At 36.3% G+C, this 23,583-nt stretch overlaps 2 protein-coding genes across 2 annotated transcripts; one reads left to right on the top strand and one right to left on the bottom strand.

The window, feature by feature from the left end:
- Positions 1–91: 91 nt before the first annotated feature.
- Positions 92–7,804, bottom strand: sarnp (SAP domain containing ribonucleoprotein). Its single transcript, XM_086277279.1, has 11 exons — positions 7,648–7,804; positions 5,839–5,938; positions 4,302–4,345; positions 4,130–4,200; positions 3,814–3,865; positions 3,470–3,543; positions 2,951–2,985; positions 1,599–1,624; positions 1,429–1,497; positions 708–794; positions 92–596 (listed from the first exon to the last, which is right to left on the bottom strand). The coding sequence occupies exons 1-11, from the start codon at positions 7,678–7,680 to the stop codon at positions 555–557; spliced, it is 633 nt and encodes a 210-aa protein (XP_086133405.1). The 5' UTR covers positions 7,681–7,804; the 3' UTR covers positions 92–554.
- On the top strand, positions 7,214–23,087 carry pmelb (premelanosome protein b). Its single transcript, XM_086277278.1, has 14 exons — positions 7,214–7,353; positions 12,345–12,468; positions 12,538–12,600; positions 14,441–14,536; positions 14,708–14,854; positions 15,062–15,190; positions 15,681–15,842; positions 16,133–16,465; positions 17,817–18,044; positions 19,482–19,619; positions 19,724–19,826; positions 20,994–21,199; positions 21,300–21,390; positions 22,667–23,087. The coding sequence occupies exons 3-14, from the start codon at positions 12,540–12,542 to the stop codon at positions 22,827–22,829; spliced, it is 1,857 nt and encodes a 618-aa protein (XP_086133404.1). The 5' UTR covers positions 7,214–7,353; positions 12,345–12,468; positions 12,538–12,539; the 3' UTR covers positions 22,830–23,087.
- The last annotated feature ends 496 nt before the right edge of the window (positions 23,088–23,583 follow it).

Raw genomic sequence — 23,583 nt, 5'->3', positions numbered from 1 at the left:
AGTAATCTTCCTTTTCCTATTTCTACTGTAAACTACTAGATGTTTCAATCGGTTATCACTTCCATAACAGGTTTCATCATAACTGGAACACTCTTTCACTAATGGAAAACTTTACGCAACGGCTTCAGAACAAAACATTTCAACCTCGTCAATGGTTTCATTTGTAAAATGATTTTATTGATTTCACTGAGCAGTTTATCTTAAGATTATATGATGAGTAATTAACCATCTTTTACTGTAAAGTAGCTGCTTGTTGCTGTATTTGCTTGATATACATTAGAAAAATGGACTGTAATGCAGTTGAAACGATGAGCAAAAATCTTAAAACTGAGAAACTTCTGCGTTGTTTACAAGCTCCTGTTTGCACCCCTTCAATTCTGTCGTTACAAAAAAATCCAAATATGTGCTTTTCAACTACCTTAAATGATACAGCTGCATTTAATTGTACTTTTGATTTTAGCCTATTCCGGTTCTCATCCTCAGGAATCTCTGATGTACAGTCACAAAAAACCCTTAAAAAAAACAACAACAAAAAACCCTACTTCACACTTTATTTACACTTTTCCAAATCTTTCCGCACGTTTCATCTTCTTGGCCTGCAGAGACAAAAAGAAAGAAAAGATTAATCAGCCTCTTTATTTCATTCACTGTGGTTAAATCACATGGCATTGTGATGAAATATGAATCACACAAAACCAAAATCGTACCTCGACGTCGTCTCCACCAACTGAGCCCGCGCTTGTTAGGGCTCCAAACCGCTCCTTCCTCTTCTTAAGCTTCTCATCCTCCTCAATCTGAAAAAGTCAGTATAATATTAATGATTTAGCTATAAATTATTTTGTAAAATATAGTATTACTTAACATTAGCACAGATTCTCAAGGAAAAGTAAACAAAAACTAAATAAAAGGGCAAACAATAAAGACAAGAAAAAAAGAATCAGAACAACATTTAACCTCATAAGAGGACATTTGTTTTAAATCTTGATAGAACAGTGGCAGCATGATGTTCTCGTAAGTGGATATCAGGCCCTTGTAGAGCAAAATTTCGTAATTTGGTCTAGACAATCCAAAATGTGATGTCCACATATGTGGACGTCAGGTCCTAGGAGGTTAAAGAGGGTTAATAAATAAAGAAAAAACAAGTACTATTAGGGCTGTTCGATATAATGACATATATTTTATGACAATATGAAAACGTCTATCATTTCATATCACGCTATTGTTTGTTTTGTGGTGTCACAAATATAATGATGACAATTTTTCTTCCAATTTTAAACAGATCATCTGCAAAATAAATACATAGAGTAAACTTTACAGGAATTTTTTATTTTGATTTATTGATTAATTTTAATTTCAGGCTTTTTAATGTCCAGCATGAACCCTGATTCATTAGTTTATACACCACACAAAAAAAACACTAGAGCTCACCTTTTGAGAAATAGATGAGACGTTCATGCCAAATCTTTCTGCCCTCTTCTTCAGCTGATCGACGTTCACCTTTAACAGAGACAAACATGATGATTCAGTGTCCTTTTTGAGTCAGATGGAGCAATAAAGAAATAAATGATCAGAATTTTTTTTTTTACTTTGACACTTACCGCAGCTTTACTGTTTACAACGACACCTGTTTGAAAGACAGAAAGTAGAAAACTGTGAGAAAAACCATAATAAACACTGAAATACTTGTAATAACACTACTACTAATACTAATGCTACTAATATTGTTGTTAAGGGGTTGGATGTGGCTGATTACAACTGATTAAATCTATGTTTAGCAATTTTAGTTTAGCACTATCAACTTTTATTGGCTGAGCATGAAGTCTCACTTTAAATGAAAACTACTGCAGTAACAATTTCCCAGAAAAAAAAAGTATTTTCCATTTATTTTTAAATTAGTTACATACAGAAATACATTTAAAAAGGTAGTATTGTTCACCATATCTGCACTCATCGCTCTCCACAGGCTACATATGAGTATGAAATGATCAAAAAGTTCTAGGTAACATCTCATGGGGGAAAAAAAAAATTCCCAAAAAACACATTACCTGATTGGCTGATCTCCAGTTGAACATCATCTTCTCAAACACGTCCACATGGCTTTCAGCATAACTGTTATTTTTAGATTGCACTATGGAAGTTCCTTTCTGACCAATTTAACTGCTCTGTGATTTAATCTGTCTTGCTCTGCATATTACTTGATATTTTTCACTTTTCATGCTGCTTCTGCACTGTGAGTTCTTCAACCACTCCAGTGCGTAGAGCAGAGGCACAAATCAAGCGGTCAGAATGAGACCTCCATAGAACGATTTCAAAATAAGCTACTGAAAGCTATTTGGAGGTGTGAGAGAAGCTGACATGAAGGAGATGATCTGCTCATTTAAATCAAGCAGATACACAAAAAAACCCGCAATCTTACAGAAAATATTTTTCATATATGTTAATGTATTTTACATGAGCTATCACTAATGCCTTGTATTTAATTAAAGGTGAAACAGACTCATTGCCCCATCTTGTGGTTTAAACTGGTACAACTGTTTTAAATTTAGTTGATAGTTTTGATGAATTCTGGGAAATTTTAAATTCTTCTTAACGGAATTCATTTATAACAAATAACATTAATTATAAAATTCTTCTTTTATAAAAAATAGATTTTTCTAGCAGTAGTATAAGTTAGTGCTATCATAGTATTACTATTATTATTGCACTACAATAATACAGGCATGTATAAAGGTTTACAAAGGCTTATGTTTCTTCTCTATAGTACAATTAGAAAATAAAACATTTTGTAACGTCATCATATAAAAGAAATAAATTCTGAATAAAATACAAAGATTCAATTAAAAAACACAAACATATTTTGACACAAGCCTACGAAGTCAGTCCTTAGCTTCGATACATTTCTTATAAAAAAAAACAACAACCATTTGTTTAGTAAAGAGTGACAACAGACCTGGAGAGGGACTTGAAGTAGCAGGTAAGCCAAACCTAGAATATAGGAGAACACATGTTTCAGTTTTAACACAGATTTACTGAAACATAAATCTGCTTCAAGAGCTACATGGGTGCTACTCGAGAAGTCATGACCATTATTTCTGTCATGTATGATGATGTTTGATTCATCTAAGTGATTGCTAACTCAGGGAGGAGTCGCATAAACTATGCTATTTTTAAGTTATCACATTTTATTGATACAAAAAAATGTCAATAAAATAAATATCATATAAAATGATGAACAAATTGAAAAACAACTACAATTTAAAAGAGCCTATGAGGAAAAATAAGATCACTTAAAAAATGCTCCAGATTTCATTGAAGTACTGAAATAAAATAAAGTAACATTGGAAAGATACAATAAAGAGATAAAGATTTGATTCATCGTGTTCTCGGACAAAAAGCCAAATGCAGCGAGCACAGTTATTCTACCGGTACTGTTATTTTGAAAGAAGAAATAATTGAGGTAAGGCCTCACCTTGCTGCACGTATAGCCTTCTTGCTTTCAGATGACGCCGGCAGGTTGAAACGTTCGGCTCTCTTCTGAAGTCTCTGCTCAACAAATTAGATAAAAAACTGACATTACTGCTGTACATGAAGTAAAGTCTAAACTCTAAACTTTGTATACTTCCTATTAAAATCTCTCTTACATTTACACCTATACATTTGATGTATTACCTTTGCTCATGAATCTATATGTTTTGTTCATATACACTCCTAAAAATAGACCACTGAACTTTACTATGAGCTAAAATTCCCCTCTGACTCACATTTAACCTGACACATTTAAGTCATTAGTGGATGCAAACAGGTTGTACACACCTCGCTGGCAGATAATGGAGGAGTTATTTTCACCACCTTCTTCTCGGCAGGCCTGAAAGTAAAAAAGTAAAATTTCAAACGTCAAAAAGATGACGCGAATCATAAATTTTAGTTTCTGCTGGCTGCCTAGGAGTGGTAAGGACAAACATCGCTGGTGCATATGCTTCATAAATCTGAGAGTAACGTATACTTATTATTTGCTTAGTAAGAACATTTCTACACAGATATTACTGAATGAGACCCAAATGTCACATTGTCCACAGCCAATAAGTGATGAAGGAACAAAAAAAGGTAAATTTAATGAAGATAAACTTACGGCTCAGGCTCGATCGTTTCAGAATCCTTGTCGTCTTTTACGTCGTTGGAACTCTCAACTTTAGTGAAGTCCTGAGATAAATAAATACATTTAAAAAAATTACTTCTCCACAATACAGTCTGAGAGGCGGATTTAAAGAGAGCATATTGTGGGAAACATTGTAAAAATTTACCACTGCATCCTCTGCAAGTACATCATCTACGTCCACATCTTCCTCTGTTGTTCAGAAAACAGGAGAAAAAAAGAAAGAAAAAAAGAACGAACAAATATAAATTTCAGAATATTTAAAAAGAAAACAAAACACTTAAAATGCATCCGCATCATCTGTAGAAACAATTTATGTCACACCCATCACATGCACGTGTAACCACCTACAGGGGTTGTCGATCTGTGGGACCAGCACCCGAATACAGGAAGTGTGAATCGGCTCTTTCTTTAACTACCCCTAAACTGAACATATGAATATTACTCAGCAGGCAATGCAGAGTTCAAATGGAGCTGATGGATGAACTATACTCAGATTTTTACTGTTTCACAAAGTGCTAAAAAGGGAATTTAGATGTTAATTGGAGGATATTTTTAAAAGCAATATAGCAGGAGCAAAGCAAAATCTAATAATAAGAATCACAAAATAACAATCAATCACCTCAATTATACTTATCTAATTAACACACTCTGAGCTAATGTTGATTTTGTTCTAATCTTTGAAAGGGGAGAGACTGGAGAGGAGATCGGGAACATGCAGGCCTGAAGATGCACTTCTCCCTCCTGTAAAGGTAGAATGTAAGGAAACATGTCCAGTAGAAAACAATCGAAGTCCAAATCTTCTTGAATTTATAATGTAATACGGCAAAAATGAGCTGAATGTTCCTAGGTGCCTTCTTTTATACTCTCTTGGCTGTTTGCCTCCCCCCCCCCCCCTCTCTCTCCTCTTATCTGGACACCGAATCGCTGTCATTTATATATAATCACCTGATATCCAGACATACCCTATCGTCTTCTCCATCTTCGACCTTTCAACCATTTTTAACTAAGAAAAAGTTACCTCACTTAAATCACTTCATTACATTTGATTCTTTTCCATGTTATACTTAAAATAATTTGTCAATAATTACACCATATATGAGCCTTCAGTCAAGTATGAATACAAGTCACTTTATTTTTCATTTATTCATGTAATTCCACTTCAATAAGATTTGTCTTTAGCACTTTCTCACATGAGCATTCATTTTAACATAATCCCTTTTTGATTCAAACACAGAAAAATGTTTTTTTTACGCAATACAACTTTTTTTTTTTTTTTTTTTACTAAATCATACATTTGAAAAGCCAGACATTCTTTTGTGGTGAGCGTCGCTCACCGTATACTCTGTTTATTATTAAGCAATTAATGAATGAACTATCAGCAAAATCAGGTATGATAAATATGATTCTGTGTTTAACTATTACAACACTTTACACCATTTCTTTTATTTAAAATCATTATACATGCATTATTCATGTATAATGTTGGGTTGGCAACAAGAATAAAGATGATCTAGCAAATATGGACAAGCTCTGTTTTAGCTAGCTAATTTCAGATATAAATGACTCTTCTCTCACGTCTCACATTGGTGGATTTTAAGCCCTTTATTTAGGCAGGTAAATGAAATGTTTTGTGCAAGCGTGCGAGTTAAATGAGTGACGGTATGAAAGGTATTGTTCCTCACCGTGTTCCTCCAGATAAGCCTGAAGTCGGGCGATGAGCTCCCCTTTGTTTCCCTTGGTCTCCAAACCTCGGGCATCGCATTCCTGCCTCAGTTCAGCAAGCTACAAATAAAAAACCAGAGTTCATTTACTTAAACCTGACATTTTCGGTCATTAATCCATCTAACACAGACCATTTACTATTTATGTACACTATTACTTCTGTTATGTTGATGTGACAAATTTGAAGGTCAAAGAATATGTGAGGGTCAGCAAAAGATACATTTCATCATCAGTTGGTGAGCATAAGTCTCAGTGCAGATGTTTGTGTACCTGTCATTTTTTTGTGAGAAACTAGCCTACAGTGCAGCTACTACGAATGTGCCCTTCAGGCAGACTTTAAAGAAGTATAAAGAGGAATGAGTAATTTTCATTCTCTGTGTCAGTGATGTAGAATAACCCTTTTTATGTGGCACAATCTTGCTTTCATTAGGGGGATGGGGCTCAAGACCAGTTCTGTTGTAGAAAACAAGTCTTGGCTGGGGTGCATCACAGGTATATGACTGCCTGCACAAACATTGCTGTGACAACTTTCTTCTTCTTAAAAAAAAAAATCCCAGAAAAACTACAGAATAAAAATGCCCCTAACTATTAGTTAGGATAGTCAAAAATAGATGTCTCCAGCCCGCACACAAATATGAAAACACAACAACCACACATGAAATTCATTGGATTAAATCACATAAGAAGCCCATTTAGGTAACAAAATTGGTTGCTTTTAAAAGAAATTTCAGTACCAAATTATCCATTGATATTTTTCCCTCTAGCACCTTTTCAGTACTTTTAATGTAATGTAATGCACTCTGGTATGTTTTCTTTCTTTCTTTTTTCCTGGAGGCTACTCTGCATTAGTTGTCAGATAATCGTTTTCCATCACTGCCCTTGGAGTTTGAATCCAGTTTGAATCAAATACACTTATTGGATTCCTCCATCAGCTGACGCATAGAGCATCCAAATGTGTGGACACAGATAACAAACAGACCCAGACCACACTCAAGACAGAAAATCTTTACCTTCGTTCATTTATTATATTTTTACTAACTGGCCTCTTTAGTTTCATTTCCCCTCTTCCTGTCGCTCCCCTTGTGTGATGTGAGCTATTTTATTTATCTAATAATTTACTTTATTTCTTTGTTGTAAGTCGTGTTCAATGTTTCGGCTTCTGTGACTCGGGAATCTCCCAACACTTTGGGGACACATAAAATCCACAAACACACAGAGTTTACACATACTGCTCATTTTTATGTTGTGTGGCCTGAGATGGAGTCAAATACATTTTTAAAATATAACCCTAAACTGCCTGCGAAGCATTTGATATAAGTTTGCACAGGGCAAATAGCCTGGCGGCAGCATTTTAGGACACTTGTGGATGTAAAGTCAGAGACCAAGTAAACTGAGCTGCACTTTTAAAAGCTAATGTTGGGCTAGCCTCGGCCAAATTAACTTGCTGTTAACGTTCTTACAGAAGGACAGAGACAGTAGGTGACTTTGTGCATATATATATGACAGTATTTGTTATTTAACATTAATTTCATATTTAATGTTTTTTCTCCCTCCTTAGCCGATGTATTCTAACGTTAGCCCGCCGTTAGCTCTTTGAACACATGCCGGGTGTTCGCCTTCTCAGCCGGACGTCATTTTGTCCTTCAAAACGGTTAATTAACGTAACCCCGACCTCCGGTCCTGCATCTAACTCCGGTTAAAAGCTATCTTTATCTTTAAAAACCGACCAAATGCGGGTTATTAAGTGCATATTTTAGGGAAATACCAACCTTAAGCTTCTGCAGCTCTATCACTTCGGCCATCTTTCTTTGTTGATGTGTTTACTTCCTCCAATCAAACCGGAGTTGCTCTCCTTCTCAGCTCCTCCACTCTCACTCAGTTTGTTACAGCGCCTCCCACCGCTGCGGCTGACACCCTGCAGGCGTGTGCACGTACAGAGCCCGCGGTGTGATGGTTGTGCTATTGCAGTGTCTTACCTTACGGTATAAATCGCCTTGAGGCAGCTATTGCTGTGATTTAGCACTATATACATGCAACTGAATTAAACTTAATTGAAAACTAACTAAATACAACTCATTAGTGATACCTTTTTAGTAGCAGGTTAGACCCACTTTTGCCCTCAAATCCGCCCCCAATCTTCAAACCACCTATTTTAATGCAAAGCTAACTGAACCTTGTGCTATATTAATGTAGTATTAAAATAATTTTAGTAGATAGGAACACTAACATCCAAAGCAGGAGATTTCAGTCTAAATTTTAATCCTAATGAAGGTAACTCAGCTTGAACTGGTTAAGTAGAACATCAGCAGAGAAGAAATATGAAAATAAAAACAGCTCTATTTTCTGTTGCCTACATTGAAGAGGATGACTTTGCCTCTAAAGAGGAAAAAGTGTAGGTAAGGAGTTAAAGCGGATTCAGCAACCCTAAAAGTCAGTTGACTCATTGTGGGCTAACCCTAACCCACTACTGAGAGTTCCACTAGATTTTCATATTGTACAGGCTGTGATCAGCTGACCTCCTGCTCTTTGTGGATTTACACAACTGAATTCAACAAGATGTCAGCAGATGTCTCAAAAGTTCTCCTGGCTGACTTCCATCCCCTACACTGACAGTACACTGTTTATGCTGTCTTTATATTATATTATATTATTAGATTTTCATGTCACAGTAAATAACACAGTTAGTTTACCTCAGTTTGTTTAGCAGCATGTTTCTTAATATAAAAAACACAATGTCACACGTACAGACCCAATAGTTGATTTAAAAACACGAGGACTTGCATGTCAGCTTTAAATGAGGAATCCTTACCTTTAAATCTAACGTCTCTTCTTCCTCTCCTGTCCTGTCTTTCTTATCTTTGTCCATCTCTTTTGTTTCTTCCCTGTGAAATACAGCAGCTGGACCTTTAGCTAGCAACACACTGTGAGACAAACTGCACACAAACAGTTTGTGTGTTTGGTGATGTTTGTTAAGGTGATAGAAATTAAATTTGAGTTTACTATTAGTCAGAATAAATAAATAAAAACCCCTCCCTATGGCACAAAAATGAAAGCATAAAACAGTCCAGTGTCGCAGTTGCAAAATGGATAAAACACACAATCCAAGGCCAGAGTCAACAATGCCCCAAGTCAGTTGTATTTTACATGTCAACGACTTTAACAGGGATCAGCAGTTGTCCACAGACCCACCACCCAGTAAGTAGAAGGCCAGTAATCACTCCAGCCTCAGCAACCCAACTCTGCCTTCAGGCTGCGGCTTATAGTCCTGGCCTGCACAGAGTCGTCTTAGATCTGGCCATATGACACACCTGCACAGAGAGACAAAATATCAAAGCAGCATTTGTAGTGTGGGCTATTCGTCGACTAGAGTATCACTGCAGTCAAATACACCTGCCTTCAATTAATCCAATCCAATCCCATCACAGCCACGGGCTCACAGCAAATGTGACACACAAAGCTACTCCCAAACCAGTGCAGCTTCCCATAGCAAATATGGAGATGAATAAAAGGCAACATTAGTCCACCGTAGTGCACCTTCTTTCTCTGCCGACTTGAGACAGGCTTAAACTGACTCTGTGACAGAAGATCTTCATGTTGGAGTGGCAAAGCCTCCTAACCAGGTCACATCAAGGAGAAAAAGTCCGTTTTAGAGTTTACACTGAATTTTGACACCAGGAAGTAAAATAAAAGCTTCAAAGCTAAAGCAACAAGTGGAGGTTCATTTTCTTGCAGTTAAATAAGAGGATTGGTCCAGTCTTATATTCATCTGTGATTTTTGCAGATAGCAACAACATCCCACCATCAATCCCATTTTATGTAACTTGTAGAAACACAATTAAGGGTCCAGTCAAAGTTTTGTTTTGCAGGAGGTTATTTGTTGGTCTTCATCCTCATTTCCAGTGTTCAGGAGGGGGTTTACATCTTGAATGAAATGTGTGTATAACAGTCTTGAAATCTGGTGTACATTAAGTAATATCAAAAAATCTCTAAAGACAGAACTCTGAAGCAAAATTATAATATTTTTTTTCTCCACATCACTTGGTTTGGATTAGTGTGTTATACTGGGTTTGGAATCACAGCTTTAATTTTTTTAAAATTTTAATTAATGTTGTTATTACAACTTAGTAACATTTTAGCAGCTGATCAATGAAATCTTTCTAATCTACGACTAATCTACTGTTATTTCTTTAAATTTTTGCATTATTTTATCATTATTTTCATGCTAAGGGGCGGTACATGTTGGAGATGAGGCCTGAGGGGTGTTACAGGGTTCACGTTCAGCAGATGAAAAAGGTCTGATCAGGATTTGCTGTGAATGTGGACATTGTTTGAAAAGAGGTTTAAAACGTGTGGCCGTTTGGCATATGATACGGAGACAATAAAACTTTGAGCAGAGTGACTTTAAAGTTGGTGGAAGGACAAAGCCGGATGAATTTAAGGAGTCACAAGCCCTTCAGTAATCCTCATTAAGGTTGCATTCCTCCCATTTCTTTCTGCAGGCCTCGCTTAGCATTGTGTGTGACCTATTGTTAGAATAAAATGTAAAAAAAAACAAAAAACCCCTCTCCATTGTGCATTTTACATAACATTTCAGATATTATGGTGTATCTCAATGCCACAGTGAAGCATATAACTGCTATAACTTCTACAGATTGAGAGCATTTTTAAAAATGCATTTATTTATGTTCAGTTTGTTATGATTTTGATTTGACAGCATTTCAGTGTAAATCAATACATAATAGAGATGGATCAGGTGACTTTTGGAGAGATTTAGGAGCTTTCATACTTACTTTTAAGACCAACAGAATGCAGTATCGTCTGTTCCTGGTGTATTGAACTCTGTTGAATCATTAAGCTGTCTTTCATTATGCTGGCAGATGATTTACATTAGATCTAAATACAATCAAAAAACAAACAAGTACAAAAAACAAATACAAAAAGCAGAAAACGTATAAAGGTTTGGATAATTACACAAGTAAACAGTTATAAACGTAATGATAATAATTGTGATATTTGAAAAAGTATATAACAAGTAATGACATTCATATGATAACACTTTAAGCTTTATCATATGAATTACTGTCAACAGTCCAGGATCAGTAACATGCAGCAGTTATTTTTGTACACTTTTGTGCTGTTATGGTTACAGAGTCTCTCTCTCTCTTCTTTCATACATTTTCATACAAAAAGGTAAAAGATTAAAAAAACAAACAAACCAATAAACAAACTAACCTCACATCATGCACACTAGTCCGTTTAGCTTCACCCTCATGATTTAAAGGGGATCCTGGTGTATCGTAACAAAGATTTTTATATATTTGTTCACGTTAATAATGCTTCAGAATAACTACAATACGTTTGAAGTGATGCAAATATGCAGGTACTGACAGTAAGCATTACATCTGAATACTTAGTAATAATTTTATATCACAATGTTGTCTATAGTGCTGGAATCTCGGTGTGCAACTGATGTTTTTGAACTCTTTTTAACAGTTATGATCAAAGACTCTCTTTATCTCTGCGTCGGTATAAAAACAAACAATAAATAAATCAAATTAAAGATGGATTGGACAGAATATGTGTTTCTCTCAATCTGATGAATATGAACAGATTGAAAGTTTCAGACATGTTTGTTTAAATGTAAACTTTATTTTTAAATTAAAATCTGAAGTTACATGTTAATGCAGAATTATTTTAATTATATAGTTATTACAGTTGCATAAACTAAATACTGAATCCAGGCTGAAAAATATTTTATTAGATGAAATTTAAAAAATTGACCATAAATTACTACAAATTATATTATAAGGTTATAAAATTAATTAAAGTAAAATAAATACTGATATGGGAGTCAGTTACCTTCATAAAATGAAACATTTGTAAAATAACATCAATTGTAATGTTGATGTCGAACTGAAAACGAAAGATTTTCAAATGATAGAAACTGAACTGAAAGGACGAAGTCGACTGAAAATTAACTGTAACTGAGCTGAACTGAAAAAAACAAACAAAGCCACATTAGCATGATAATAAATATCACTAATGTTTATTACTTGGTAATAAAAAAATTTAAGAAAAAAGTAAAATCAATGCAAAAATGCATTAAGTCCTTAGATGACATGTAGCTTAATGATACTTTAATGCCACTGTATCATTTTAGTATCTAGGTTGGCTAAACTGGAGCCTGAACCGAGTCTGAGTAATTAAGTACATAAATTATATGTTTTATATAGGTTTTATAATCAAAATAAATACTAATGTCAGCTGTAAAAATGTACTGTAAAAAGTGAAATGTTTTCCTCTTAAATGTAGCGTAGAATGTGATGTTAGTAGAGTAATGCTAAGTAGGCCAATGCAGAATTTGAGTGAAAGTACTTACTAGACTTTTACTTGTGAACTTGTGAACCTATGTTAAATGTGGAATTACCGTAAACATTCCTTAAGTGATCGTGTGGCTCTTTCCCAGCTGGAGGTGTGACTGTAATCCCTGAGACGAGCTTTGACTCTATGCACACCAGGCCTGTTGCTTCAGGCGCCCCGAACTCTGAGTGGAGGAAGAAGGCGTTTCTGCTGCTAGTGCATCACGTGAGGTCAAACATCAGACCGTTTATAAAGCCAGTTTTCTGTTGCCTGCTGCTCACTAACGGGATATTTCACAGAGATGATGTGGACGTCTGCTGTACTTTTGGTGCTGGTGGCAGCAGCTTCACAAACTGTGGCAAGTGAGTAAAGAAAATGCTTTTTCATTTAAAAATGCTTTAAGCAGTAAGAGGAAGACGCAGAGTCACGTATGATTTAGATTAGAAATCTTCAGATTTAAAGAGAGAATTTTCAGTATTAGGATGAGATTTTGATTCAGCATCACAAACGTAAAAATGAACAAACAACCTGGAGAAAGCTTTAAAAATCAACTGTGTAAAAGTAGCTGAAGTATGAAGAAATATTAATAATTATAAATATGCCCAAGTTTCATACACTCCATTAATATTTAACTGGCATTTTACTGCCATACTGGAAGACTATTTTTATAATGTTGTGAGTTTTGGGTGTGTTAAAATGTTATTGTGTACTGTTATATGAATCTCTGCAAATAACTGAACCATTCATTTAAAGTAGTAGAAGTAAAGTAGTAGCATTCTGTTACTGAGATTGTAGATGTGAGTGATTAAAACATTACTACGTGTATTTTACACAGATTTAGTTACATTTTTATGGAATTCATTTGTCCACACAACAGTTTTAAATGTCCAAGTACCTTCAGAACCCCGAAGAATACAAATTTGATTTGATTTCTTTCATGTTATCCGTCATATTTGTTTTTTTAAACTAGAAAATTGCTCACTGTACAAAGAAAAAAATAATACAATCTATTTATTTCTTGTTTCTAAGCCACAACTCTTTAGATTATTTTATGAATATGGGGTAAAAATAGAAACATTTAGATGTGGTATTACCATGAAACTTGTGTAGATGATTATTTACACTGAGAATCTTATTTTTATATTACAAGTTTTCTGAAATGCAAATGAAGAATTATCTCTCTAAAATGGCTCTACTTTGCATACTTCCACAGAAATCTGTGAATATTTGATAAAAGCTTCTTCAGCATGTCTGTTTAATTTTGATCACAGGTTTCCTCAGAGAGGGAATTTAAACTTAATGTTTTGTCACTTCACAAATAAGAAATACAACCTGTGTAGTAACATAAAGAGCGACATGTATATGCAGAGTCATGTGTAATAAAACGGTACAATGTTGTGGTCAATAAGATGTGACCTCTGACCTCTTTACTCAACCATGCATGAAAGACATGACACATGAATAACACAGAATTCAGTCTTTGCAGAACAAGAAGCCAAACACTCACTTTAAAAACTTACAGTAAATAAAAAATAGCTGGGAGTTACCGATTGCTGTAATAATTCCTCTTATCCAGCCTTTGAAGAGCTTTCTTCCTAAATGATGGGCAACAAAACCCAAAACTTGAATAAATAATAAAGTTGAGCGGCTGTCACTAAATTCTGCCTCAGCTCCGGAGTAAACTTTTTACACATCTAATGTTCACTCAAGGTTTTCCATGAATTGACTGAAAGAGGAAAGTGATTGCTGTAAAATAACTGAGGCTAAATTCATAATTGGAGAGTCTTTATCTGCCAATAGGTTTAATCCAAACTCAACCCAGCATGTGACGCTGTTAATCACACACACTCAGCTGAGCATCACATGAGAGGGATTGAGATCAGAGCTCCATACTGCAAAACCCCTCATTCATCTATTTATCCATCTTCAGCTACATTTTATAAATCAAATCATAGCTCCAGTAATAAATAAATAACAACAGTGACTTTTGGGCTGCTGTAAGAAACAACAAAGAGGTTTGTGAGAACTATAAAAGTTAGTTTTAATCACTGGGACAACTCCCTTTAATGGCACCCGTTCTGTTTAATTACTACCAGATAACAGAGAATCACAAGAAAGCTTTAAACCCACAGTAATAAATTAAATCTTTAGTATGGAGGAGAGTTTGTATTTTGTTTTAAATATTTATTTCCGATATTTCAGAGCCCAAAAACCGCTTCACTCGTTACCCGTCATGGAACACCAAGATGTACCCGATCTGGAAAGATGGAGACCCACGATACAAAGACTCTTGGAAAGGTATCAGTTGTAAACTATCTCTTCTAAATCTAAATCTAAATCTAAATCTAAATGTCTGTCTGTCTGTCTGTCTATCTTTAAAGATGTTTATTTTATTCATTTATTTGCTTTTTTATTGTCCTGAATGAAGTATTATACTGACAGATACTTTCATTTCTGTCTTTGGGACAGGAGGAAAAGTGACGTTTAATGTTGGAAATGATTCCCCAACTTTGACTGGAGCCAGAGTTACCTTCACTATTGACCTGCAGTTTCCACACAAACAAAAGGTGCTGCCTGATGGAGACGTGGTTTGGGCTGAAGACTGCGTAATCAATGGTAACGCATGCACGTTTGACCCTCAGTGACTTAATGCATTTATTTAATCAGTGCAATTAAAAGTGTTTTGCAGCGGCCAGTCCCCACAGGAAGAATAGTAATGAATTATAATAACTTTCCACATTGCACCATCACTTATTTAACAACAGCATGTCAGGGGCTTATCTGTGAAATCATAAATTATTAGAATCTCTCTTCCTGTTACAGGAACAAAGCATCTTGAGTCTGAGCCAGTATACCCAACACAGAACACAGACTGGGAGGCTGTGTTCCCTGATGGAACGCTAGTGAAAAAAGACAAGAAACCCGCCTACGTGTTTGTGTGGAAGACCTGGGGTGAGAGGAGCTCACTTCTATTAATAAATGAGTAGATGAATAACAAAATGAAATGCTTCTATGAGGAAAACACGACAGTGGTGAGGTGTGCAGTGGGAGTGGCAGACGGACTGAAGGTGGGGCTGTGATTACATTGTGATCTGTAGTGAGAACAGAGAACAAGTGGAGGAGAGCCTGGAGTGGTGGAGATGCTCTGGAGTGAAGAGGAATATATGTGTGTGAATTAGAGGGAAACAGGTGGAAAGGTAAACAAGGAGTAGAGGTAGTGAAGGCAGGTGAGTTTAAATACCTGGGTTTAAACATCCAAAGTAACAGACGATGCTAAAGAGAGGTGAAGAAACTTGAAGCTGAAACTTTTGTTTTCTTGTACTGAGATTTATTATGACTGTATATCTATATACAAGTCAGAAAGCATTGAAAAGCACTTCAGTTTCTCTTTAAACGATCTGTTCAGTGTTATCTCACTGGGCTTCTGCTGCTCATTTGGCAGGTCAGTACTGGCAGGTGGCAGACGGGCCCTCCTCCTCCCTGACTATCGGCACAGATGACATCCCTCTGGGCTCCTACACCATGGACATCGTTATCTACCACTACCGCAGCAAAGAGAAGTTCATTCCTTTGGGATATGCCTCCACACAGTTCTCCATCACTGGTTAGTAACAGACAGAAAACAGAAACATAGCGTTCAGGTCAGGCAAAGGAACAAAATAGTGGAATTATAATTTAGTAGAGATATGCATGAAATAAAATAAGAGTGCACTGCATAATAAGATGCTAACTGAAACATTCATCAAAAGCATAATAAATCTGTTTGTTGCTTAATAAAGCCTAAAATAAAGGAGTGAGGGGAAATATTTGCTCTCACGTTCTCTCATGATAGTCATGAAATGCAAATCTGTTGCTCATTTATTTGTTAACATCATGCTTTGGCGTCCTCCTCAGATCAAATCCCCTTCGCTGTCTCTTTGGATCAAGTCAATGACATCGAGGTGGCCGACATGCGCTTCATCCAGAACAGGGCGATCGCCTTCACCATCACTCTCCACGACCCCAGCGAGTACCTCAGCAACGCAGACATCACCTTCAACTGGGACTTTGGGGATGCAAGCGGGGCTCTGATTTCCAGAGAGCTGACTGTCACTCACACCTACATCAGCTCAGGCTCATTCAAACCTAAAGTGGTGATCCAGGCGGTCATCCCGGACAAGGCCTGTGACCCACCAGTGGATACCCCAACCAAGACCCCTGGTCCATCTAACAATCCGGGCACCACAGGTAGCACACAGTTATTAAAGGATCATAAAAATACTTAGTGAGTCTGAGTCATTTACTAACATGAAAAATATTATTCTCATTATTCTCTAGATTTAGGTTTGTTTTTTTCCATTTTTTTCTTTTCAAATGTCAAGTCAACACTGTGTCAGTATTATTATGCACATAGATGATTACATTAACTCTCACTTGCTGATGAATTCAACATTTGGAGTGAAAATATGAATTAAAACATAATAAAGTAGCCAAAATAAAGTGAATTTTGCCAGATCCCACAGCGAGTCACTCCACATGTTTGCTTTGGCAAAGTTTTATGCTGGAGGCTCTTCCTGATACAACCTTGCCCAAAGGGATTTGTGTCTCTAGCTGGAATTGAACCAGCGACCTTTGGGTTGCCAAAGTGAAAGTGTAGTTAAAATGCAAAGCACTACACTACATTTTATTTGTTTAATTCTCTTTATTTTACTTGGAAGTCCCATTGAAATAAAAATCTGTTTTACAAGAGAGATGCGGTCATGGTAGAAGTCATTCAGACTCACAGCATGTTAAAAATGTGACAAATACAACAGTGGAATTTACAAATACCCATAATAAAAACAATTAATGTTGCTTCCTTAAAATTCAGCAATAGATATAATAACATGTTTAAACTGAAATCTTTATGCAAAGTATATAATGTCTAAAAACTATGTAATGTCTAAAAACTATCAACAAAACATGAAAGAACAACCAAAATGATTTTATATATAAAATAATAATGTGAGATATCAAATGAAGTTAAACTATGGTCAGGCTGTACGTTTATGTAATACCTATTTGAACCACAAGATGGTGCAGTTAGTTAATCATATCTTTCTTCAGGAGTTGAATGGGAAAAATCTCTTAAGCAAATGGGGCTGGAGCTAAAAAGAAAAAAGACCCCCCCCCCTCCCCCCAAACAAAACAAAACAAACAAACAAACAGAAAAAATGTGCATCTGAAAGCAGTTTAACACAGCAACTTGTAAAACGCTGCCCCCTGGTGACAGGAGCAGCAATAATCAGAAGTTAAGTTCAAGATGAGCACAAGTTTAAAACATTAAAGTTTACTGTGAGCAAATACAGGAAGTGTTTTATAATATAAGGTAAAGAACTCCAGTGATCCACTATGAGTAAGAAAGTGGTGATGAAAGGGAGGAAGAACGATCTTTTTAGGGGAAGAAACCAACAAGGGAATGAGTCTGAGTGAAGGGCTGCCATCTGCTTTGATTGGTTCAGGAGTGAGGGAGAAGAGGAGAGAGAAATGCAGAGCAGACAGATAGATATGTGTGTAATACTGATCCAGCCTTCATGAACGTAAATGAATATGTTTGCAGTGAAAGCTCCTGTACTGGCGTCTGCTGGGCCTGTTCTGGTTTCCACCAAGTCAGTTGGTGTAAATGTCAACACTGGTCCTTCGGACACGGAAGAGGACAACACCGAGTACGAGGCCTCCACTGCCCCCAACACTCAGTTGGCCCAGGAAACGCCAACTGTGGAAAAGACTCCGTCTCCCATCAACCAGCTGCTAGCTCACAGAGAGGCGGGGAACAGGCTGACAGCAGGTGAGCAACATTTGCATGAAAATAGTCAAAAGTTTCCTGGAAGATAAATGTTTCAAGCTTAGCCACACATGAGGAAACATGTGCAGGATTCGTACACATAAAACTCACACAGACTTCTCATTAAAGCATTATGTACAGTTGTTTCATACACCTGGTCTCTCCATCATCCTCTTGTCCCTCAACCTCAAATCCAAACCTCAAACGGCAGTCTCTTCCTCTTGAGACGGAGTTCTTTGTTCCCACTGTGGCCAAGTGCTGTTCACAAGTGATCTGATTGGTCTGTTCGCTGGATTCTTTTGCTATATTATAGCTAAAATTTTAGGGTCTTTTGTTGTGAACTGGTGATTCATTGCATTACATACATTAAATATAAAATCTGAAATTGAACGGCCTGCTATTACTGAAACTTTAAAAACTATGGCAGAGATATTAACGCTTATAAAAATGTATTTTAGCATACATTAAGAGTCTAAATGACATTGTTAGATGTAAAAACTTGTAACCTGCACTGGACTTCTGCATTTCACACCAGCAGTTATAGATTCAAAAAGATTATATAAGGATAAAGATTTTAGATTCTAAATGTATAATGTTCAACCGTCTGTCACTTTTCCTTTTTGTCAAGCCGCTGAATGACTTGAGAGTGACTCAGCAGTCACGCCTTACAGTCATACATCAGTTGAGATTCTTGTTTTGCACAAAGAGACAATTCATGGATTACTTCATGCACACCATGGACTGGCAGCTGCCACGTGCATGCCGCACATGTCCATCTACAGACGTGGCTAGAGTGGATTAGAAAAATATCTGGGAATCTATTAAATATCTATTACTTTCAGATACTTTCCCTGTCAAATACTGGAGCTTATTAAAATGTGCAGAAACAACAAAGCATCCTGTTAAAGGGCAAACATATCAGCAAGCGAACTGTCAGATGATCAGGATAAGATCATTGAGTGATTTCCTCAAATGTAAATGTTTTTTGAAACACCACCATTGTACAAAGCAAGCTGAGCAAATTCAAACAGCTGTGTTGGACTTTATCATCTTTACATGCGATTTGCATGCTGGCTGGGAGATCTCAGTCCATTTTACCTTATTCCATGTGATTTGATTATGAAGCTACAAAACGCACCAAAATAAGAGTCGACATGTTAAAGGAGCAGTGAAGTAAGTAAGGAAATCCAGGAATAAACATGCATATAAACTAATCTTACTCCATAAATTTCATCTTAATAACCTAACAGCTGTCTGTCTTGCATTTTCTTGCTTTTGCATCAGTTTGCGCTCCTGATGCAGTTGTAAAATTAAAGATGTTGCAAATCTTGTTTCACAGCAGCCAAAACAATTTGCAAAAGTTGCTGATGTGTCTTTGGTGCAACTTACAAATGCCAGTATGAATTGTTTGTGCAATAATTCTCTGGCTGTTCTCACCAGACACTAAGCGCACAGTCACACTCACGGGACAAGCTCCAGTTGTTGTGCTGGTTAAGAGGGATGCCGACAAAAAATCCTCTGATGACGATTGTGTGATATATCGTTATGGATCCTTCTGCACCAGCATAGAAATATTTGGTGAGTTTTATTTGTACCCTTTTCCTTAAATGTAAAAAACACAGCCAGAGACAAATTAAAAGGTGATTATCAGTGAGATTCTTTCTCTGCGTCTTTGTTTTCAGAGGGAATTGAAAAAGTAGAGATTGTACACATGGACAATACAGTGATGGCAACACCCAGGATGAACAAAAATGTTTTGGATGTCACCGTGACCTGCCTGGGAAGGTGAGTGGTCCTGCACCATGTTTTAAGCTGCCACAGAATAAATGAAAGCCTCTAAAGGAAATCTAGTCATCTTATTACATTCACAGAGGTGGAACATTTCCAATAGTAAGAACGGTTTATACACAGGCTCCTTTGTAAACAGGCTCCAGATGGCTCCAAGCACTCAGCCTTCCTGATAACATTGACTGTCAAAGTGTTTCGTGTGTGAGTCTGAGGCCAAGGGGAGAGTAGCTGAACGTTTGTCTGCTTCCTCAGGAAGTTTTTGAGGGGATGATAACATAATCGTACAGATGATCTGCTAAGATATGAGCTCTGTCATACTGTAACCAAGTCCAACTAATTGAATCAGGAGAAATGGATCCTTTTTTAACATTAAAATCTGTTTTCAGTGTCTATTTTTTATTATAGTCGATTGTAAATGGCTATGAAATAGAGAAATAATAACCATGTTAATTAGAAAGCAGCAGATTTTGATCTTATTCGCATAACAGCATGAATTATTTGCACTGCATTATTATGTGGTGCAAATAACTATATCTAAGACACTATGGATTCACGACTGTCCCTGCTTATATGATTCCAAACAAGAAAGAAAATCCAGACATGCAGAAACAATTTGACCATGTGAAGTCCAGTCTACTTTGTCCTGCTTACAGGTCTCCTGTTCTACCACAATATGAATGTGCTGAATAATTAATGTCTTCCATATGAGGCCTCAGCTTCCTATATGACTAATATGTGATTTTGGCCTTTATGTATGTCTTTAGTGATAAGAAATTAGGGGAAAGGATAACCATTATAACACTCATCAGTATATACACTATTTTTTTTGTTTCAAATGTTCTTTTCCCCCCTTTTACTTCTGTTCTTGGTTGTTATTATTATTATCAAACCTATTTAAGCCTTCTCTTTGTGAAAAGAAATTTGGCTTCGGAAGAAAAGAACCAGAAGAAAGTTGGCTTAAAGGGAATCGAAAGAAAGTTAAAACATTTAAGACGTTTAAGACAGTTGAACCAGTATCTGATTAAGAACTGGTTATTTTGAACTCTGGGTAGTGCAAAGCTATTTAGTAGAGTCCAAGAATCAAAGCAAGAACCTCTAAATGAGTAAAAATAGGCACACTTTAAAGTGTACAGTTAGATTTTACTCACTTTCTTTCTCCTGCAGCCTTCCCAAAGAGGTCTGCAGTGTGCTTTTGGATTCTGAGTGCTTGAGGCCAATTCACTCAGTGTGCAACATGGTGGAGCCATCAGAAGAGTGCCAGCTGGTACTCCACCACTTCCTCAATGACTCTGGTGTCTACTGCATCAATGTTTCCTTGACCAATGATGTCAGTTTAGCTGTAACAAGTGCCAAAGTCCACGTTGACATGGGTATGCAACATAACCCCCCATACAACAGTAACATGAATTGATTTGGTTTGACAGCATTTGATGTGTCTGCTTCGACCTGACAGTGTGATCCTTGTTTCAGGCTCTGGTTTGTCCTCGTCTGAAATTATCGCCATGCTGCTGGGTGTCCTGGTATTTGTTCTGGCAGTCGGAATAGTGGCATATTCTTACAAGTAAGAACTCCAACTTATTTCTAGATGGCTGTTTTCTTATTACCTCCACCAAGGAGGTTGTTTTTGGTAGTGATTGCATGTGTGTGTGAGTAAAAAAGTTTTCAAGGTCAACTTGATTGAACTTAATGATTTATTGGTGGAAAAATGGACAAAAAGCCTTATAACTTTTAGAAAGTGCTATATAGAGATTTAAAATATCATGCCACTCATGACCTCTTTCCTCTGCGTCAAGGTCAAGAGATTGATGTGAAAGTCAGAGTGATAACAACGTTATATAGATCTGTTTAAAACTCTGTTTCTTACTGCTATTGTTTGTATTGATAACAAAAAGATATATAGGGAATGATATATGGGGATTCAACATTTAGTAAAGGACAATGGTTATGATTTGTTATTTATGTTACAGTAACATGTTATAACAATTTAAATACATGTCAACTTGAACACGTGCAAAGTTTCTGAATAAATATTATTTTTTGCAAAACAAAACTTCAAAAATATTTTCACATTTTCAACTAATTTCACTTTATTTTATTATATATTATATTAAAATATAATATATGCAACATATAATACTATTCCCTTAAAAGTAAATATTGCCCAGAGAGTGAGCTGCCTTTGCGAAGGGTTGTGCTCTCGAAGTGCTTCTTGTTTCATATATTTTAAGAGGAATACAGAGGAATAGGGTAAAAATAATATGCAGCCAACAGCTAACTTAGATATCATCATTAAGCTCGTTATGAAAGGTCGAAACAAAAAATGAGAAATCAAAGTGTTTATTTGTAGCAGGCTGTTAACATGTCCAGTATTTTAACTGACTCGGTTGAGGAACCAGCCTAAAGCAGCCATAAGAGGAACTGTGGTTTTTCACATGAAGGTGACCACTTGTGCTACGTCACTGTGGTTACATCCATCTTTGATATACAGTCTTTGATGCACAAACATGACAGGTTGGTAAAAAGACATACAAATCTGTAGGCCTTTACTTTGGGGCTGAACATGTAGCATAAAGAGGTTTTTTTATTGAGTTTTTCTTTGACAAACAGAAGCCTGCTGCAGCAAAAAAAGACACCAAAAGTGTAATGAGAGTGAAAAACACAACATTACTGTCAGTGAACTTAAAATCGTTAAAAGGTTATGTAGAGTGGAAGTGATGTGCATATAAGAATCTGTTGGTTTACTAATGAAGGCAACCCTGTTAACATTATTATTTCATACTTTAACATGAATAAATCATAAATGCTTAAAAATAGCCTGTGATTGTTTTGCTCGACAGGCGCTTTAAGTCCTACCGTCCTCTGAAGGAAGACGTCACTGTGTCTGGAGGCTCACAGCTCCGCGGGGCTCAAAGCACCTCTGGACCCTCATCTTTCTGGAACATCCTGAACCGGCGAGGAGTCGTGGACAACTGTCCTCTGCTGCAGGACAAGCCGGTGTGAATCGTCACAGCCTCACACAGCTAAATACAAGTGGTTATGTGTGTCACAAGCACCGGGGATGTTTTTTTTAAATACTTTCTTTAAGCATCTGTTGAATTACAGACACTGATGTGTTATATTTAGGATGAAATCAAACAATTTCCTAGAATTATACCTTAGACATGCGCTGATCTTTTTTTTGTACCTACTTAAAGCAAGTGTGGTAGATATAAATGCATAAATCTGGACAAAGTTTGAATGTTTTTTCAATAAACATTACTTAAAAGAGTTGTCTTTCATTTATGTTTTTGCCAATAAAGTGACTACACTGATGCTCTGCAGAGCTTATTGGGGGATTAAAGAAGTACTTCCCAATACCTTTCTGTATTCATGTAAAATCTGACCCTGCATTCCTTCTCATTCTAACTCTTCATTAGTAAAAAGTAGAAAAAAGAGAATTACTATGTGGCAACCAGAGGACTGCACAATTAATTAATTTTATTTCTCATCACTGATAAATAACAGCTTTGAGATACTGATATATTCTTTCTAAATTGTTGATGATTATTCACGCATGAATTAATGACACCAAGTAGAAAAAAGTACTGGGTTTCTGTTGAAGTAATTGAAATTGAAACCAATTAGTTGTCCAGCTTCTGATTATAATAGACATTGTTAATGTTTAAGAAAACATAATATATCCACGTATATATTCTGACAAGCTTTGAGCTTTAAATACAGAATCTTCAAAATTATAGCTCAAAATTTGGAGTTG

The sequence above is a fragment of the Aulonocara sp. 'chitande type north' Nkhata Bay genome, linkage group LG20 (assembly GCF_057382095.1).
Source record: "Aulonocara sp. 'chitande type north' Nkhata Bay isolate Kocher_YH1m ecotype deep benthic linkage group LG20, A_spYH_male_GT1.1, whole genome shotgun sequence".
NCBI classification, from domain to species: Eukaryota; Metazoa; Chordata; class Actinopteri; order Cichliformes; family Cichlidae; genus Aulonocara; species Aulonocara sp. 'chitande type north' Nkhata Bay.
The sequence above is the reverse complement of the archived record's forward strand: the minus strand, read 5'-3'. Positions and strand labels throughout refer to the sequence as shown.

What these genes read in the sequence shown, in the direction of transcription:
- sarnp (XM_086277279.1), bottom strand. Translation starts at nt 7,680, where the DNA reads ATGGCCGAAGTGATAGAGCTGCAGAAGCTTAAG. An exon ending in GAAACGATCGAGCCTGAGCC is followed by an intron (nt 3,866 to 4,129) that starts GTAAGTTTATCT and finishes TTTTACTTTCAG; the next exon opens with GCCTGCCGAGAAGAAGGTGG. An exon ending in TACTTCAAGTCCCTCTCCAG is followed by an intron (nt 1,625 to 2,950) that starts GTCTGTTGTCAC and finishes TCTTTCAAACAG; the next exon opens with GTGTCGTTGTAAACAGTAAA.
- pmelb (XM_086277278.1), top strand. Translation starts at nt 12,540, where the DNA reads ATGATGTGGACGTCTGCTGTACTTTTGGTGCTGGTGGCAGCAGCTTCA. An exon ending in AGCTTCACAAACTGTGGCAA is followed by an intron (nt 12,601 to 14,440) that starts GTGAGTAAAGAA and finishes CCGATATTTCAG; the next exon opens with AGCCCAAAAACCGCTTCACT. An exon ending in GGGGAACAGGCTGACAGCAG is followed by an intron (nt 18,045 to 19,481) that starts GTGAGCAACATT and finishes TGTTCTCACCAG; the next exon opens with ACACTAAGCGCACAGTCACA.